We start from the raw sequence: 20,220 nt of genomic DNA, 5'->3' as shown, positions 1-20,220 counted from the left end.
ATTAGACACCATTATTTATAAATAATATAATAAAATGGTTATTTATGAATTTGAAGAAGGCAGAAGGCATCGGTAAACCACTTCTCAGTAAAATCTTCCTCTAGTATTTAACAGTCCAAAGTTCCAATAAACTGTTATGAAACTAATTCTATGGTTGTTATATAAAAAAAATAGTAATATAACAATATTATTATTATAAATATTTAATTTCTGTTTATCTATTAATTAGGTTTTATAGTATGGTGAATTAAAATAAAAGGAATAAATTAATATTATAAAAACTTGTTATATATTTATATATACCTATTATTTTTTTTAAATATATTAAATTTATTGATACAATAATAATACATATTTTAAGAGTAAAATAATATTATTTAGTTTCATTGAGTAGGTAAAAAATCAAAGTTTTAAAATATGATGTATATGTAAATTTAATGATATATTCCAAATTATGGGTACTAAGTATATTAAACATAACTTTAAAAAAAACTGAAAATGATTTAATAATATAGATATAATAAAGATAAAAAATATTTTATGTAATAAAATGGAAATTGAATTATTAATATTAAAATACTCTTGTATAGAAATATTGTATTTAACAAGATGTTATTTGATTCAAATATTCCTTTCTGCAATCCATATTATCTGCAGGTCTATTATGTGGTGTCCAGACAGGTTCTCCTACAAAGAATCTTTTGGCTTTGATAAAATTCTAGAAAATAAAAATAAAAAATATTTTTGTATTACTTACATTGTTAAGATTAAAATCTTATTTTTTTCATCTAAGTTTTAGATTTTATTAATGGAAACATATTGTGTATAAAATACTGATGTAGAAGTATCATCCAAAATAATAACAATTTATATAAATATGTATATGTACATATTTATTTAAAATTTCTTCAACTTTAATTTTAATATAGATACTTAACAGATACCTACATTTTTTATTTTAAAAATAACTTTTTGAATAAGTATTTAAAATATCATGATTTTAGTTCATTAAAAAAAATAAGTATTATAACTAGTTATCTGTTAAATAAAAAAATATATTTTTGGCATTATTTTGTATGATACACAGTATTTCATATTATACTTTTATTGTTTAAAATTTTTTTATATTATACATACATTTGTATCTAATGTGAAACGATGGTAAATTCCCTTTGGAATTATCAACAAATCACCAGGTTCGACTTTAATACGAATCCACTTGTCATTCACACCATCTCTAACATCAAAGTAACCTGAGCCTTCCAAAACCAATCGAATTTCTTCATCTGTGTGTAAATGCTCTTCAAAGAACATTTTTAACTAAAAAAAATTTTTTATATACAATTATAAGTACATTTAATTTTATTTATTTAACAACTTATACTTTGTACCTACTTTACTTTCATAGTTTGGTAAGCATTCTTTAGAACATATTATCTCATCCTCGTAAGAGTAACCTCGATCCTTTTTAATGGAGTTTAATAGTTTATCATTAATAGGATCTGATTCATTAACCTGCAAATAATAAAAAAAATAATTTAAACTTTAATTATTTTTAATGTAATAATTATCTAGACATTAAAATTTTAAATAAATTTGTGAAAAAAACTAAAACATTAATTTTATGTTATCATAATAATTTGTATATTATAGTCCGAATTATATTATAAAACACCAATCTATGATATTAAATTAAGTACTACTAATTTACTTATAATTATAATTAAAATATTTGATATTAAGTTTTAAACTGTTCAATGTTATCAAGTGTTAAATGATTTAAAATGTTAGTGTCTATAAATCACAAACAAATAGTGAATTAAATTATACTAAAGCAATACTTATAAGCAAGGCTGATAAGAATGGGAGTAATGGATATGATCTTGTACAGGGCCCAACGTTATTTTAGATTTTAATCGTTAGTTTTTATAAATATTTGTATGCATACAAATTAAACTAGCAGTTTTATTTATTTTATTTGATTCAAATTTTTATACTTATAGGTATCATAAATATAATATATTAAACTTCTGGGCCTGTTAGAAATTTAGAATCCCAAGATCCTAAACTATTGAGTTGAAAACCCTATCATAGACTCTTCTTGAATATATTGATATGCATGTACTCATAAGTGTACCTTTGGATTTAAAATTGATTAAAATTTAATATAATAACTAGGAAAACAATTTTTGAAAGAGTTCAAGTTTCTACTAAGCAATATGATTTTTATTAAGGAAAAAGATCTTTGCGTTAAAAATATAGACGGAATAGAGGATTTAAATAAAGGACTCTGTAATTTTAATTTGCATATGGCCCGAAAATTCAAGTGCCGGCCCTGATTATAAGTACTGAAAGTGTCAACTTTCAATCGTATAACTATTATAACGTCTATAACACAAAATAAATCTTTAATTATATGGAAATATAAATTAAATTAAATTCCAAAAAAATTAATATACTTGAATAGTAGATATTAACTATTATTCTAGCAATAGTACAGTTGTATTAAAAATATATAAAAAATTAAAAAATAATTTCTTGTTAGATAAAACTTTTAATACCTACACAGAAAATACCTGTTGGTATTAATCTATTGAAAAAATTATTTAAAAACAATTGACTTATCATACTTTTTATCATTTTACATACTTTGAAATGTTCGACTAAGGTGAGTTTAAATAGAGTATCCAAATCAACAAATTCAGGCGGCTGCATGTGGTGTTCTTCGCGTTGATCACCAGTCCAATTTTCTTTCATGAACCATGCTTGTACCATCGTGAAACAGTTGATACAAAAACTAAAACTTTAAAATTTCAATAAAATGTACAACAAATCAATATTTTAAAAAGGTTCAAACCAAATCAAAATGTAAAAAAACAAACTAAACATACAACAAAAAAATATCTACTGCTCCTTTATCTCAACAATTGAAAGTACATTAGCACACTGAAATTTCAGATGTTGCAGAATAGTGCAGTTATTGTAAGTACTGCTTATAAGTAATTACTTAATATATTATTCTGTGCTACGGCTTATCAACATGATGCGATTATAAAACTCCTTGTTCTAAACAAGTTGTTCAAGCCGTTCAAGGTAAAATTATAACAGATTAATAATCGCCATTCGAGTATAATTAATATCTATGACCTCCCACTACTTACAATATTTAAATGAACTGATACTAAATAGTTAGAAAATAGATAAATATCGGAGTTTTCTCATTTTAATTAGTCAAATGTTAAGGTTGTTTAATGTTTTTTGATTAATTTATATTTATCGGCAAAGTACGTGTAAGTATTATATGGTCATACACTATGTATTATGTAGCCAAGTGCCTTAGTGGTAAAAGTAAAGTAATAAGTACCTTACGAAAACTAAATTATCTATAATATTATCACAAAAAATGACCAATCGTACCGTACAGAATGTGTGTTAGATAATGTCAACTGTCAAGTATCAATATACAAATGTAGTAAATGTAAATTATAAACTACGGTTTAAGATAAGGTTATTAAAACATATTAAGGTACTCTAATATATACACAAATATATATATTAATAACTTATATATACATACTACAATATAAAATAGTATTAATAGTATTATAATATTATAATATTGTAATATTATCTTAAATCGCGGTGTACAATGTACATTTGTATAATTTATTGCATTATTAATAATTAGTAAAAACATCATTAGTCACTACTTTTCAGAGCGTATTCTGGCGGACGCGATAAATTTGGACTATATTTTTTCACTTTAGTCGGCTATTTTTGACTTTGGGCACTTCATAGTTCCTCTGAAAGTCTGAATAATAATAAATAATAATGTTCATAATACGATTTAAAGAAAAGAGAGAATCAGATTATCATTATTGTTATTTCGTAAAGACCACGATTAAAGATATATCTTGGACTAAAGACTATCTTTACAATTCGTAGTCCATCCATATTCCATAGAGTAATAATTATTATTTTCAACTTTGTGATGTAACAGCGCCAAGTTTAGAGTTGATATAATAATAATACATATATTATCTATTCTGTGATACTGGTTTTATTCTGCCGATAGATGATAACAATACTGATAAAGTATTAAAGTATACAATATTTACTGTGGTCTGTGGACTGTGGAGCATTCAGCGACTCAGCATACTGTACAGTCTCATAGAAAACAGTTTGAATTGGAATATTCTAGTGTTGGCGTGTTACTCGGATTCAATTATTTATAACATTTATTTCGATTATCAACGATCTTACTTTCTAGGTTCATAGTTCTCCAACGCAATTGTAATATTATATGATAGATTTCGAAGTCATTTTTCGACGACGAACTCGTATCCGATTGCTGGTGTTGCTGAATAATGACAGTATTACAGAACATATCCTAATTAATAAGCTGTAACTGATCACCAGAGTCAAAATATGTCTTTCGACGATGGGGTGCAAGCAACCAACTGCGATGCGACAAAATGCAAGTATTCAGCCGTGAAGATGGGTTATTGGCAAGACGATTTCATACAGTATTTCGTTACTGGCTACGAACGAAAAACACCGGAGATTAATCGAGGGTATTACGCTCGTACCAAAGGTGTCGCCATGTTTATGGACAAATTTCTCAAGGTATTTACAAAGAATGTCAATTGTCTACATAGTACTGCACATAGTTTGATTTTCAAAATTCAATATTTTTAATTTCTTCGTGTTTTCGTAGAAAACTGGATCAAACTGTCAAATCATAAATCTTGGTGCTGGGTTTGACACTCTATACTGGAGACTGAAAAATAGTGGAATAACAGTTAATAATTATATTGAAATAGACTTTGCTTCAGTCACGTCCAAGAAATGTTTTTTAATCAAAAAGAGTCAAATTTTATTACAAACCATTAGCCAACAAGGTATGTTATTGATTAGCCATCATATTATTTTTCATTTTTAATAACTGTTGATTATTATTCTACAATATAGAGGGCGAAGTCAAAATTGTAGGATCAGATTTACATGCACCTGACTACCACATAATCGGCACAGATCTTCGAAACCTGGCAGAATTAGATAAAAAATTAACTCAAAGCGGCATAAATTTTGATGTGCCCACAATGTTTTTAACTGAATGCGTTCTTGTCTATATGGAGCCAGAAAGTTCATCAATGTTATTGCACTGGATTGCTAAGAAGTTTAATGACATTTTTTTTATTAATTATGAACAAGTACAACATTGCAATAGTCCAATTTCTATAGACACTATTTTCAATAATGTAAATATTAATTGTTAAGGTGAACATGAATGATAATTTTGGACGGATCATGCTCGATAACTTACGCAATAGAGGATGTCAGTTAGCCGGTGTTGATGCGTGTTTAAGCCCCCAAACGCAAATGGATAGGTCTGAATATCAAAATATAAATACAATTTATTTAAAATACCTAGTTTATAAATATTTTTTGTCAAATAGGTTTGTTAGAGTTGGTTGGGATAGTGCACGAAGTTGGAATATGATAAATGTATATGAATACTTACCCGAAGAAGATAGATATCGCATGGAAAGATTAGAAATGCTAGATGAATTAGAACTGCTCCAACAATTGTTACAACACTATTGCATTACAATAGCCTGGAAAGGCATTACCATGGCAGACGTTGATCATTTATAGCAGTTACAGCGGCAGGTTATGAATGACATGGCTCATAACCTGCACATTGGATGTTGAACAAAAAATTACATCCGTTTTTTAATTTGCATCTCAATATTGTCTTGTTTTTAAATTAATCTCATTAAAATAATATGGTGGTTATATTCTATCTTCTTCTGTGATTTTGACCTTTTATTAAACAGTCATGACATTGATTATAAATATTTAGTAATAACATTAAATATTAATAATCCATGGTTATGTGATGATTACAATATACAACAACGTATAATTTGGATAGGCTTGTTTATTTTGAAATAGGAGTATATAACATATTTTTTTAAGTACTTACAGTAAATCACAACAAAAAACAAATACACCAAGTTAGAAAAAAATCTACATAAAAAAAAATATCACAATTATTTGGCTTAAATTAATAAAATGTTAAAATGGTTTGTTGAATTATTAATACAAAGCTATAAATATATTTATTAATTAATTAATTAATACCTACTAATTTCTATTAATTTTACATGTCTTCCCATATTTGTTTATTTATTTTATTTTATTAGTACACTAAAGGATAAAACAATTTATATTTTATATTCAAATATTTTTGTTTTAGTGTTTTGATATTAGACTGATTTTTGACATTATGTTAAGCTACATTTAACTTATTGAATTTTAAGTATTGTTGTATATAAATAAAAAGCTTTCATATACATTATTTGGTATTTATTTGTACAATAATATATACTCCAAACACCTATTTTTATTTGACAATGAATCTCTAAATAATTGTTTACGAAATGGTTGAAAGATCGATTCCCATGACTTGCTGCTCGCCTTTATATCATCATCAATTATCCAAGCACAGCCTAAGCGAATAGCTTAGCACGTGCATGGCGTATTGAGCATAGGCGAGCCACACATTGTGGTCACAAACTTTGTATTCATCATTATCATAATATAGTATATGACTACCCGAGTACAATTTAAAAATCTTAAGCTCATAGGCATAGAGCATAATACTTAAACCTTATAAAATAATTGTATTTTAACGTTATGAGATAATACATTTCAGAAAGTACAAAAAAAAAAAAAATATATAAAAATGTTTTAGACTTGTATAAACATCAGTCGTTTATGCGATATTAGACTAAAATTAACATTTTAAACACACATTCGTTGCTATTTAATTGCTAATCAACAATATTTAAATATATAGGTATAATGTTATAATATGAACTTATCGTTCATACTTTAACTATACAGTTTAAAAAAATATAAGTATAAAAAAAATTTGCACATTCAAAACTTATACTTATTCTAACTTAAAATTATACAAAATGGACGGAACACGAATGTTCTGATAAAGGTATAATCATTTTAAGACGATATTAAGTCTGTTTACTTTATTTCGTTGCTTAGATAAAGAAGTTTTATTAAAATTATTAATTTTATTTTTAAGAGAACTTTCTTCAACAACTTATGATCTTTGCCTATTGTAATTGGCAGTTTATATTATATACATTGAAAATGAGAATTTTTATTTACTTATGACTAAATATATTAATAATCTTACGTATAGTTTAAATTTTATTTTGGTAACAGTTGTAGAGCTAAAATATTGAAATTTGAACTAACGTCTAACTGTATGAATTTAATATAAGTTAGAGCTAATGGAATATTCTTATGTTATATTATGTTAAGAAATAATGTTCTAATTATTTATGGGAATTTCAAAGTACTATTTGTTTTCTCTCTGAGACCCACGGATACAAACAACCAACGTGGAGATTTTATTTCTATTTCCCATTATATTAAAAGTAAATTGACCTATTACCAAACACATAGGTAATAACATTATCGGAGTTTGTACCTTGGATATTAAGGCTATTTAAACCTTGATGGAAGTGAGTTTATAAAAAACAATCATGTATCACAGAAGTGTTAAAAAATCACAAGAAAAGCAAATATATCAACACAAATAATATTCTGAACTTAAAGTTCTATAAATTTGACAATAGATCAATTCACACTAATATTAAAGTTAAGAATATAAAATTTGCCATGTTACAGGTGGGGAATCAGAAAGAAAACAAAGCATATTCTTTAACCTAATAACATAATATAAGCCATTAAGTAAGAATACAAATTAAAAACCAACAAAGCACTTTTTTTTTTAGTTTTATAACTGTATATCAAGATTAAATACATATTAACCTCATATTCATTAACATTTGAAAAAATGTGATGTTTAAAAAAAAATATTTGAGCTTATTAATTTGATTCTAATTATTAACTTAAAATTTATATTAAAATATATACCTAGTAGACAATGTATGATATATATATATACATTTATATTTATATACCATCAATTTTATCTTTAACTGTAGTTAAAAACAAGAAAACAGGAACTATCTAAATTTTGGTCAATCATGAAAAAAAACTTAATAGTTTTATCCCAAGACATTATACATTATCAAAGGGAGAAATAATAGTTACAGAAAAATTAAATGAAATTTAGAAACTGTCAATTATAATTGTTATTAATACTTCAATGTTTAAAATTAGGTAAATCTCTTTTATTTTGATACATTTAAAAATTTTTAATATTTAATGTAATATTTCATGATAAATAAAAAGTCAGAAATTAAAACCCAATTAGAAATTTTGATTAACACTATTAAGTAATATAACATTTATGAATGTAATGCATATCTTGAATTCATTACTACATCAGATAAAATACCACAAAAAACTATAAGAAATTTTCTATTCTAATAACCTTTTTTCGTTGAGAAAATTCGCCTAAAATTTAATTTAAACATTATGTACCAATATAAAAATAAAAATAATAGATTTTTTTATAATGGTTTGATATGCTACCTACAAACTAAATTTAACTAAATTTATTTTCAATCAATAAGCTTTATTTCCAAAAATATTGAACAAACATAAAAAAAAAAAAAATGGTAAAGGTAGCATAACAAACCATTACTATTTTTTTATTTAAGTAGTAACATTGTTTAAAATAAAAATGAGATCTTAAAATTGTATCTACTTTGAACTACACTTTTTACAATTGTTCTAAATCATATAACAGTTTCAGAATTAACAGAAGCGTTACTACGATAAGCTGGTGGAGGCTGTTCTGATGGAGCAAAAAAAGTTGAATGAGTGCTAACTTGTCTAGGCCGACCTCGTGCTCCATGGAAATTTGAATATGTTGAACGTGCTGATGTTGGACGTTCAGATTCTGTATCTAAAGCAGGATTCACAATGCCTCGGTTAACATGTCTTAGTTCAACTCGACATTCTGGGAACAATGGGTGACTTGAATCATTTGATGTTGATGAATCGTTCAAACCGTTATCTAAAATTTTTAAAAATTTTAATATTTATAAAATATTAAGTACATAGGTAATACAAAAGTAACAATGAATTATTCATTCACATACTTGAATACTGTTGTTGGATAAGCCTAGAAACAGGATTTTTATGTCTTCGACTAGAATATTGAGAGCTAGATTGACGTCTAAGATATGGCGGTGGAGCTTGATGTGGAGGAGGTAGTGTACCCCTTGAAGTTACACTTCTTCGTTTTACTCGTCTGGGTGTCATGGGTTTACTTTGTGAACTTTGTGCATCTAAATCACCATCTAGTAAATAGTTTCATCATTATAAATATGTTAAGATACATTAAAACAAAATACAATGTATAGTATATTATTATACCTTCGCTGCCACTGATAGTGCTTATTTCTTCAATTTCATCTCCTCGACGTGAACTATATTCAATAGAATATATTGGTGTAATATTTTTTGGTTGCTTACTCTTGTAGTAAATTCCTAAAAAGTATATATTTTAATCATTTTAAAAAACATTTTTAAGTAACAATGATTTGAAAAAATCAACTCCCATTTTTTTTATTTACTAAACAGAACAAATAAATTTTAATGCAGCTTTGAAGCTTTAAATCCCAAATTAAAAAAAACGCTAATCACACATTTTGTCTCCCTTACACAAGTATAATTTATTATTAATATCCTTAATAGTTATTATTACATTTTATGAATAACATAATCCATAATCCAACAATTTTAATTATGTAAGTATAGTGAAAAATATCTTAAGCAAATCCTTAGTTTTTAAAATTATCCTGTACAGAAAATCATTTTTGTACCAATAATTTAACACCGAACCTTTAATAAACCAAAACCTAACATAAGGTATTAGTTTTTTGAATAATTTGCACATTAATAAAAATGTACAGTTTATTAAAGTCAATGAAAACATTTTTGAACTATCATAAATTTTTCTATTAGAAAAGTAAAGAGATAGATGATAACCAAGTATTAATACATATTGATGAATACTATAATTTTACATTAAAGTATAAACATTTCATCTTAAAGCCATGTCACACCAGTATGTATTGTATCTATTTTACAGTTAAAAAAAAAGTAAAATCAACTCAATTTTTAATTATAATATTAGTATTATAAGTGAATTTACTACAAGTATGATAATAGATAAATCTGCTTTAAAATTATAAACAAAAAAATTGTATTAGAAATGAAGAAAGTATACTTGTCATGTTCTATGTGGGTTGAGAGCAAATAAACAGTGCACTGACATTCTCTTAAAAAATAACAATATTATTTTTTAACTCAACATAAGAATATTCCATCAAGGGGCCATAAATGTTACATAAACATTTGTTTTCTCTGTCTATCTCGCACACAATATAGGAACAAAGATAACTCCGTATTTCCACGATTATGACTCTCGACTCACTGGTTTCAGTTTAAAACAAAGGCGCCTATTACATAATAATTTATAAAGAAGAATATTTCCTGTGCAATGACTGGATAGTTTTTTTTTTATAAATATAAATACGTTTTAATTTAAATTAATAAACAATTTTGATTATTTTTAACCATTAATAAATTATTCAAAAATGAAAATATTAAAAATTTATCCAGTCAATGCACTGGAAATATTCTTTATAAAATATATAACAGGTGCCATTGCCCAAAACTAAACCAGACAGTCGTAATTGTGAAAATATGGAATATCTTTGTTCCTATATTATGTACTAGATAAACAGAGAAAACAAAGCTTGGTATAACAACTCCTTAATATAACTTATATTAAATTCATGAAGTTAGTTTAAATTTTAAATTTTAGCTGTACAACTGTTATCAAAGTAAAACATAAAGTATGATTAAATTATAAATTTATTCTATGCATAAGTAAATTAGACATAATGAATGTAATGATAGCTCCTTTTTAATTTTAAACCCCGCATCTAAACATTATTTTTGGTTCACTAGATTTAATTCTTCTGATTTATAATTTATACGTAATAATTATACCTTCATCTCTAGATTTTGAACAACATGATACATACAAGCTACAAAGAATACCAAAAACCTAGAAAACAAGAAATGTTTACAAGTTATATTTACAATTATACTTTTAGAAAACCATAATTAAATATTGTATTAATGATAATTTACAGCAAAAAGTATTTGTAAGGATGCTTGAGCCGTTTCAATTTTTTGATAATCCAGAACACATCCAGTGATCAAATCAGGTCTAATTGGCTTAATAGCATCTTCTTCAATACCGGTGTGATTTGGATAAAAAAATACTCTGCAACCAGGGCCATTAGATTCCCACCAACTTACACTATCTGCACCAAGGCTCATAACATCAAAGCTCTACAAAATAGTAGTAATAATAATATTAAAAAATATAAAATTTACAAATAGAAATATCAAAAACAAGCAATCCAAAAATATTGTTTTATGATTAAACTTTAATTGTAATATACTTACACTACTAAAAATTGGCAATTCCAAATAATATAAAACTACAAATATATTCCAAATACACCAAACAATACTCCATGCTGAATACTATAATATAATAATAAATAAATATAAAATAAAACAAAAATCAAAATGAATAAACCAACTAATAATTAATTATAATGTAATCTACATAATATTATTAAATAATCAATGAAATACAACATACTGATAATAAGTATAATACATCTGACTGCACTACACCAAATATTCCAAAAATAATGAACAAAAGTTCAAAGAAATTTGCTAGTACAGATCCCCACATAAATCCGAGAAAGTCAAATGCTTGTCTTGCTCCAACTGAAACCTAAAAATAATAAATAATAAATCATTTAAAATAATATTTTATGTTCAATACATATTTATTTACATTAACAATGTAAATCAAAAACCATTGTATAAATAAAAGTGTAACCATGAAATAGAACTTACTATGATAATTAGTCAAATCACAACTTACTATGATATCAAAAATTCATCTTTAACTTTTCAAACATTTCTTATTATTACTATTAAAATATTTTATTAATTATTATACAAATTTGACATCCCATTTTTTTTTATGTATTTAAATTATCATAAATATTATTAGGACTTATTATAGTATATATTATTTAGATATACCATTAATATGGCTTAAAATATACTTCTTAAGTCTTAACAAAAATTATACACTTATTTCACTGTAATGTTTAAGTGTGGTGCCTTAGTAAGAATATGGATATCCCAAACTGAAAAATTGTGTCGATTTTGAATTTTCATCATTTAAAAATGTCAAGTAGTTTTTTATTATTATAAGCTTTAACAATATTATAAATCATAAAATATATCTTATAACTTCTAATATAAGAATTACAAAAGCAGTTATGAGTATAGTATTGTATTGGTTCTAAATAAAATGTTCATGTCTTAACAAAAAATAACCAGTAAAATAGATCAGAATAATAGTTTGGATATATTTAAATAAGGCTAACTTCTTGAATTTAATAGAATTATAATTACAAACAAAAATCTACACGATAAATTAAAATGTAAGTATACATTTTTTTATGGCCACAAAAAAAAAAATATTCACTACCTAGCACAATATTCTTACAAATAACGCCTTACATTAAAAAAACACAAGTGAATTATACACAACTGATATGAAAAAAAATAATATATTATTACATCAATGTGTAAAAGCTAACAAAAAACTTCGAAACAAAAATAATTACCAATTGAAACAGGAAAATGGTGAGCAACAAATATTTACAAAATTCCATGAAATCAATGTACGTGTTCGGGGCTACGGGCAATTACTACGGTTGAAAATCGATTTCCCGTTGTGAAGGGCAGGCGTCATCTCCGACTGCATCTTCACGACCAACTAAACGGTCCATTGTTGGTCAATCGCACTTCCGGTTAGGTTGTTGCAAGATTAAGGCGCATCGCGTGTACGATTATCACATTCAAGTTTTTGGCTGGATAACGCACGTCGCACAATCAAACCCGATACGCGTCTTGAGTCCGGTCCGGAAACTATACTGAATTGTATAATAATATGCGTAACGTATCGATCGATGGAACGACGACAGCGATAATGATAATAATAACCACCGAATGTACAACTATTACAACGATTTACCGAACTACTGTATTAAATCGAACGATAATCACGGCATTAAAATAATATAACGAACGGACTATGGAGTAAGGTGTTTGGGAAAGTGGGGATTAGGGAACTGCATGTATTATTAAAGCATAGGACAGGTGCGTATTTACTACCGAGTACAGGACGCGATTACATTATTCAATACGGCAACTCGGTAGTTGGTACACTCTACCGCTGTCGCTCTGTACACTTGTCTCGTTTGTTGTTGTTTATTATTTGTTGTATTGTTGATAACCTGTTCGACCGTGGTATATATTATATAGTTTCAAGTTGAGTAAGTGGTTATAGCAGGATGAGCGGTGGCGGGGGAGTCTAACTCTATACACGCGACGTACCATCCTAACAAAATTCCCAAATTTCCCAGACATAGGCAACACTGCTAAAATACAAACTTGTTTCTGAGTAGCAGCGACAGAAAAAATATTAATGTCGATAAAAGATATTATATGAAATCCAATAATTATATTAATTTTACTTTTTTTAGTAACAAACTTGAAACTATTCTATTCAGTATTCTTCCATTTTAATTATTAGTTTAAATATTTTAGTACTGTAGTTATTTTTGATTTATTATATGTTTTTTACTTTAAACCATATACATTGTTGTTGGAAAAAAATAAAATCAGTAATATTATTTATTTTGGATAAAAATTGTTAACGTAGCATACTTTTGTAGCTTATTGATTCATCTACATTTAACATTTCGATTGATGTTTAGTCTGGATTTCAGTAATTAAAATAATAAATAAGTTAAATATTACCAATTTATTGTATTTTATTTTGAATTGGAATAATATTATATACTAAAAGTATGTTAGCGTACTGTTTTCTCTCTCTGGCTTACACTAGACTATACAGCATTAATGATATTTATGAAGGTACAACACAGAAAACTCTCAATTATAATATCCCATATAATTTTTGTAATGGTCAATTTTACTATAAGATTATTTAAAAATATAGTAGTAAAAAAAAAAAAAAATAATAAAACGTTAGGCACAATTTTATTGTTTATAAGCATTTAAAGTTCAAATATTTATGAAATATGTTAAAATCGCGAAAATTGTTGTGATTTATACCTAACCTAAGGTTAAAAACCCAATACAAGGGATATCCATAAGTCTTCTTTCAAGTAACTGTAAAAAAAAATTTATTATAATGAAATAAATTTGAATTTTCTCACGCCTCATCACAAAGTTTTAAATTTTATTACGCCATTTGTGATGTTTCTATAAGAAATTATTATAATTTTTCCCCATTGTACTTTCTTCCAGACTGTCCCAGTCATCCTCGCAGGACGCAGACCACGATAAACTCGTTGTCATGTTAACCAAGATAATGATAAATACCTATATTAATAAAATATTCATTTCGTTTCTATACTTAATACTTGTTGATTAAACGATATTTTTGTAAAAGATATTTTATTTTTACGAATAATTCGTAAACCACTATGAGTATACCGTATGAATTTCTACAACTTTGACAAAAACGTGTGAAAATTAAAATCTTCTTATGGTTTTGATAAATAAAACGGGATTAATATTTTAACTATTTTTATACTTCCATAATATTTTGTACTTATTAGAAACATAGAAATCAAACAATCTCGTACACATTATACATGGGTATAAAGTGAATAGCCACTGCAAACGTCAAAGATGACATTGTTATGTTTTATTAAATAATAAGACTAGATATTATGTTAAAAATTGTAATTTTGTAATTAATTTTAAATTTTACACACAGTTAATCGGATCGTGCACAAGTTTATTCTGTCACTTTTATATTTCTGCTCTCAAGCCGTTCGCTAAGTATTTAGAATTGTTCCGAATTGAACTCGTCGTGCTTATACCATAATCGCCGAAAAACCGTCAAATAATCGGATAATGTCAAAGGGCCGAGTTCTCGGTCGGTACGATCAACTGAACCAAATCCTTGACCGGATACCGCCGAACATATTTAAAATTCTTTATGATTAATTTGTAAGATCGTCTTGACACTGGCAGTGAATTTCTATAACGCATAAATCTACAAAATCAATTGTTTCCTGTGTTGTTAATTAAAAAAATAAAAATTCCATTATACGTTGTAATATGAATGTTAAAATGTTTAATGCGTTGATTGTGTATGGATAAATAGATTACTGTTGAGTTGAGTGTTGACCGTATTAATATTATTATTTTAAAACAAAATTTAATATTTTTTCTGAGAAAAAAGTTTTAACACAATAAATTATAATATAATTAATAATTATATTATAGTTTACGGAAACAATGACTAAAAATGAAAAAAAATTAGTACTTACATAAATAGTGGCAAGGCGTTTTATCGACTTATATATTTGTATAGGTATACATAAGATAAAATGCTTTCTTTTACACACGGGGGCTCATATAATATTTATGAATTCTGCAATTTAATATCATTTTAGTTTATATTAAGTCGTCACCGATGGTTCGGTCTAAGCGGAATTTGTCTGCACTGTAGCTAATACACATTCGTCCGCAAAACCATTTTTACTGATTTTCATAATTATTATATGACTTCGGGTATACACTCGTAGACGTTTTAAACACGTATTATTGGCACATTTTGAATTACCGCGACACCTGATATAATCACTGTAGACAAAAAAATTTAGACCTACACATGAAATGATATCCGTTACGTGTGTCGGACTAGATATGTATAACTTTGTGTTAGACTAAAACAGCCGAATGAAACCTGCAATCGTAAATCATAATGTTATATTCAGTATTACGACATTGTCGACATTATATTATTGGTTTTTAAATAATGTGAATATCTATTTAGAATTTTGAAGTCCAAACATTCGCGTTGTCATGATGTTATATTTTCGTTGCTAATCAATTGATCGGAAATAGCTCACAGATGATATCAGTGGCGGATACGAGGGGAGGGTGATGGGGCGATCGCCCCCCCCCCCTTGGGCCGTATTATTTACGTTATTTTTATATTATAAAATAGGCTGAAAACTGATATTTTATTTTTTGATACTACTACTAATTTATTTATTGTTTATTAAGTTTATTAATTTCATATTTATTTAGTTTTATAGGTGGAATAATGCAAATAATTTTAGCCTCCAAAAAATTACAAGTTATATAAAAAAAGGTCATTTAATTTTTGAAAATTCGCCCTCCCCCCCTTGGGTGACCTCTGGATCAGCTACTGGATGATATAATTATATACTATGTACATTTATCATTGTATAGTCCGTGGGAATATCTGACGTAGGAACGCGTATAATATCTTAAACTCGCTGACTTTACTTAACTGGTTAAGTTAAAGTTCGTTAAGTTAATTTAGGTATTATTAGTGTTATTTAAAATGTTTCCGTGTATAGTTCGATCGAAGGAAATGAAATATTATTATAATTTAAGAATAAAACACCTAAAAGTACATTACAAATCAAAATCGCCGTTTTAAATCATTATATCTATACCGGCCGATTAGATACTCGCTGGCTATAGTAATAAACACATCGCAATACCCGTCGTCAGGGAAATGATCGAAATTCCGGCGCCGATAACGGACGAAACATATATCCCGAGCTGTGCAGTTGCCTTCCATCGGTCCTGTTACGCACGTTAAAAACATCTCATCGTTATTAATATTAAACACGTCCCACAATGGCACTTTCCACGTCTGTTTGTTTTATCAAATTCGAGTTGGTCAACGGCGGATTTGACGTAGTCGCGGACGATAACGACTTATCCATACATATGATACGCGAATTAAACAAAATTCAAACGATGATCGTCCAACGAATGGAGAGTAACTGCGGCGGAGCTGGCGCCAACACTTATACATCAGACACACCATAGTCGTGGAGATTTTAAAAATCGGTACGGGCGAAGAAACACCGGATTTGAATACCGCGGCCGAAGACGTTCAACCGCCACAATACGTAGAGAGCGATGACGCGGACTGCCCGGTGGCGACCCGAGAGTTGGCCGAGGAGGTGAGTGTCCTGGCCGGTTTGCCCGATCCGCACGCGGCCGCGGCCACAGACGAAAGCGTCAGCGTCGATCCGTTGCCCCGCAGAAGGCGTTATTTCGCGTCTGCGTGGCGGCGGGTCAAACGCTCCGCTCTGCGTCTGTGCTGCTGCGTCGTGCGTTGAGACGGCGTCCGCAGGCACCAACCCTTCCCCCCATCACCACCAAAGACGTCGGCGGGACGACGGTTTCGAAATCAGGTAAGAGAGGGGAGGGGGATACGAGAAAGAGTACGGACGGAGCACGTTTTCCGGCCACTCGCGGACGGGCGGGTGTCGCGGGCGTCGGGAGTTCGGTCGTCGATGCGGTCGATCCACTACGGCGGTACACCCTGTCAGACGGCGGCACTGCGGGAGACGACTCCGTCACGTCAGCGGCGCCGGACCCGTGGAGACTGTGCGTTTCACAGGATCCGGTGGCGCGCGACTCCGCGGTGGACAGACGCGGCCGACAACGGGACACGCCAGTGGCGAGAGGGAGAGTGTCACTCTCTTTTTCGTCGCGAGGCGAACCGAAGCCGGCCGGGTCGGCGTCCATCCGGTGGCCGCCGATTCAGCAGGCTCAAATCTTCTTCACTCGCCCCGTGCCCAAAAAGGTCTCCGTCGCTCGTCCAAGAGTCGCCGTCTGCACCGCCGTCTGACGCGCGCACGACATCGCGCACTAGCCGCTTGCTGTCAACCATCGCTCTCGCGGCCGAACCTGTCCGGGCCTCGCCTTGCCGTCTAGCGGTCGTCGTATCGTGCGGCCGGGCGAAACGATCTCGCGACACTCGTCTGTTCGTGGGCCGGTCGGAAAACGTTGCGGAGGCGACCAGTGGCCTTATAATACATTGCTTTTTTGCACCCACCCTTGCCTGATTTCGTGTCGTCCTGTCGACGTTTTTTTATTTTGTTTTCATCTTTATTATCATTGTTTTTTTTATTATCATGATACCGTTGTTTCTGATATTGTTCTTGTTCAAAATTTAATTCTTTTTTCGTACATATACATTGTTAGCCCATATGGCATTTTTTTTCCGGAATTTTTTTTTTATATCTCATTCGTTCAACTTTTCTACTTGTCAAAATTGTTTATACCATTTTGTACACTGTTTTACTTATCAAAATGTATTATATTTTTTACAGCTATTATGGCAAGTTTTTTCTGAAATTAATTTGTGTTTCATTTGTTTACACTTTTTTTATAATCAAAATGTGTAATATTGTTAGCCTTTTAGGCAAGCCTTTTTGTTATTAAAATATGAATAAATTGAAAATCATATTTACACAATGAATTACTGTTTTATTTTTTATTTATGAGTATATAAATCAATTATTAAAAATTAACGATTTATAAAATCGTTAAAAAACGTTCAAAGCTTATTGCAAGATATATTTAAAAGAATAGGCAGCAAAATAGGTTCAACAATTATATAGTATAGTTAGAACCATCGAGAAGAACACTACTTGTAAGAATACACCGGGAAGACTGAGAAAAATAAGCAACTAGATATAGGTACTGAAGAGTGTTGTAGCACCCCACGTTTTAGAGGTCTAGTTGCGCCTATGATGTACTTTACTTAAATATAAGGCAACCCTGATCTCTAGAGTAGTGTATAATTACACACCGAGGTCGAGTTCCCGATACTTTGATATTATAAACATAACATTGTCATGTCGAACGGTAGCGGCCGGTGAAGAGGGAACTTATATTCGTTAATCAAGACTTGTTTTATAAACGGTTTAAAACTAATTTCGTTTAATACGGACTATCAATAATCCTGATAGGGTCTGGTCTCTTCAAATCTAGATTAATACAAGACTGAAGTAGTATCGCCGGGTAAGTCCAAACGTGTCACGGGAAGTATTAATATTAAATGCACGAGCCATGTTTACACTATATTTATAAAAATTAAAAGGTATTATTCTTATTTTTTTTTTTTTATTGTGTGTCACAAAGTATGAAAATTTTTAATAGTGTGTCGACATAGTACAAAGGTTGAGATACGCTGTTCTAATGAATACTGTGTATAAATTAAAAAATTATATACATAGATAATATTATATATATATAGTTTTCAAATTTAGTTTTAACATACGTGTATATTTTGGATTGGGAACTGACTACAACTTTTTAACCAATCTCACGTTGTAGTACCTAGATTGCCCCTATAATAATCGATACCATGTAATTAAGTTACGTTGCCATATCAAAATCACAGATTATGGTTTTTTTAATCATGTTTTTACTTATTTTACAATTTTTTTTTTTATATTCAATAGTTACATTACTAATTATTCACCTTGGAGTAATTTCAATAATATTTTTTGAAAAAATTGTAAATGAAACTTACTAGTTAACTAACACGCAAAAATATAGGTATTTAATAATTATTGTTTTTCTATGTGGCAAAGAAAATATCAACTAGGCACATAAGTATTAGTATAAATACTTAAAGATATGTTTCACGAAAAATTTTCAGATTCCTAATTTGGCTCTCAAAAATATTAATTGTTGACCCCTGTTATATTACGATGTTAATGTAACTTCAAATAAAAGCGCATCGATTGAATATCGTGGTACCGTGATGTAGTCATACTTATGCACGTCGTAGTCCGTAGACACTAGTAAATTACACGCACAGCAGACAAAATAATGAGCGTTCGTGGTCTACAGACTTTCTATGTACTGAAACACTCCACCTACGATACATATTATTAACTATAAAATAGAATACAAGACATAAGTAGTGAAAAAATGTTGGTGTCCCAAAGTGAAACACAAACGATATATGGTTGCTAAAATTAAGAATGAAATTATAATACGGCGAATTGATATAGATGTCCGTAAACGTGAATTATTATATTATATTCGACGGTTATATTATGTATTAAATGAGTTATTAAGTGAAAAGATAAAGTAATATACTTCATATACATCATAATAGGTTAAGAAATTAAAAATAATTTTAAAATAATTTTTCAAAATTAATAAAAAAAAAAATACTTTGCTAAATAAACAAACCATAACGACGTTATACCA

General features: G+C 28.8%; 3 protein-coding genes across 8 annotated transcripts; 1 reads left to right on the top strand and 2 right to left on the bottom strand.

Moving 5' to 3' along the window:
- Nucleotides 1-416: 416 nt before the first annotated feature.
- LOC132918701 (acireductone dioxygenase) lies at nucleotides 417-3,922 on the bottom strand. 4 transcript variants are annotated; one of them, XM_060980149.1, is made up of 5 exons: nucleotides 3,711-3,922; nucleotides 2,650-2,803; nucleotides 1,396-1,515; nucleotides 1,138-1,320; nucleotides 417-718 (listed from the first exon to the last, which is right to left on the bottom strand). In XM_060980149.1, the coding sequence occupies exons 2-5, from the start codon at nucleotides 2,773-2,775 to the stop codon at nucleotides 602-604; spliced, it is 546 nt and encodes a 181-aa protein (XP_060836132.1). In that variant the 5' UTR covers nucleotides 2,776-2,803; nucleotides 3,711-3,922; the 3' UTR covers nucleotides 417-601. The 4 variants fall into 4 exon arrangements, with proteins under 4 accessions (XP_060836132.1, XP_060836125.1, XP_060836118.1 ...); XM_060980142.1 differs by lacking the exon at nucleotides 3,711-3,922 and adding an exon at nucleotides 3,162-3,300; XM_060980135.1 differs by lacking the exon at nucleotides 3,711-3,922 and adding an exon at nucleotides 2,892-3,130 and having other exon boundaries at nucleotides 2,650-2,797.
- Nucleotides 3,224-5,799, top strand: LOC132918688 (leucine carboxyl methyltransferase 1). Of its 2 annotated transcripts, XM_060980115.1 has the most exons (6): nucleotides 3,224-3,290; nucleotides 4,271-4,626; nucleotides 4,718-4,901; nucleotides 4,972-5,213; nucleotides 5,281-5,390; nucleotides 5,460-5,799. In XM_060980115.1, exons 2-6 carry the CDS (start codon nucleotides 4,429-4,431, stop codon nucleotides 5,656-5,658), a joined length of 933 nt encoding a protein of 310 aa, XP_060836098.1. In that variant the 5' UTR covers nucleotides 3,224-3,290; nucleotides 4,271-4,428; the 3' UTR covers nucleotides 5,659-5,799. The 2 variants fall into 2 exon arrangements, with proteins under 2 accessions (XP_060836098.1, XP_060836090.1); XM_060980107.1 differs by lacking the exon at nucleotides 3,224-3,290 and having other exon boundaries at nucleotides 4,107-4,626.
- A 129-nt stretch (nucleotides 5,800-5,928) lies between these two features.
- Nucleotides 5,929-13,300, bottom strand: LOC132918676 (sodium/potassium-transporting ATPase subunit beta-1-interacting protein). Of its 2 annotated transcripts, XM_060980087.1 has the most exons (8): nucleotides 12,741-13,300; nucleotides 11,693-11,830; nucleotides 11,491-11,571; nucleotides 11,170-11,373; nucleotides 11,026-11,083; nucleotides 9,382-9,495; nucleotides 9,105-9,305; nucleotides 5,929-9,019 (listed from the first exon to the last, which is right to left on the bottom strand). In XM_060980087.1, the coding sequence occupies exons 1-8, from the start codon at nucleotides 12,786-12,788 to the stop codon at nucleotides 8,739-8,741; spliced, it is 1,125 nt and encodes a 374-aa protein (XP_060836070.1). In that variant the 5' UTR covers nucleotides 12,789-13,300; the 3' UTR covers nucleotides 5,929-8,738. The 2 variants fall into 2 exon arrangements, with proteins under 2 accessions (XP_060836070.1, XP_060836079.1); XM_060980096.1 differs by lacking the exon at nucleotides 11,491-11,571.
- Between the last annotated feature and the right edge of the window lie 6,920 nt (nucleotides 13,301-20,220).

Source organism: Rhopalosiphum padi, chromosome 1 (assembly GCF_020882245.1).
Source record: "Rhopalosiphum padi isolate XX-2018 chromosome 1, ASM2088224v1, whole genome shotgun sequence".
NCBI lineage: Eukaryota > Metazoa > Arthropoda > Insecta > Hemiptera > Aphididae > Rhopalosiphum > Rhopalosiphum padi.
The sequence above is the reverse complement of the archived record's forward strand: the minus strand, read 5'-3'. Positions and strand labels throughout refer to the sequence as shown.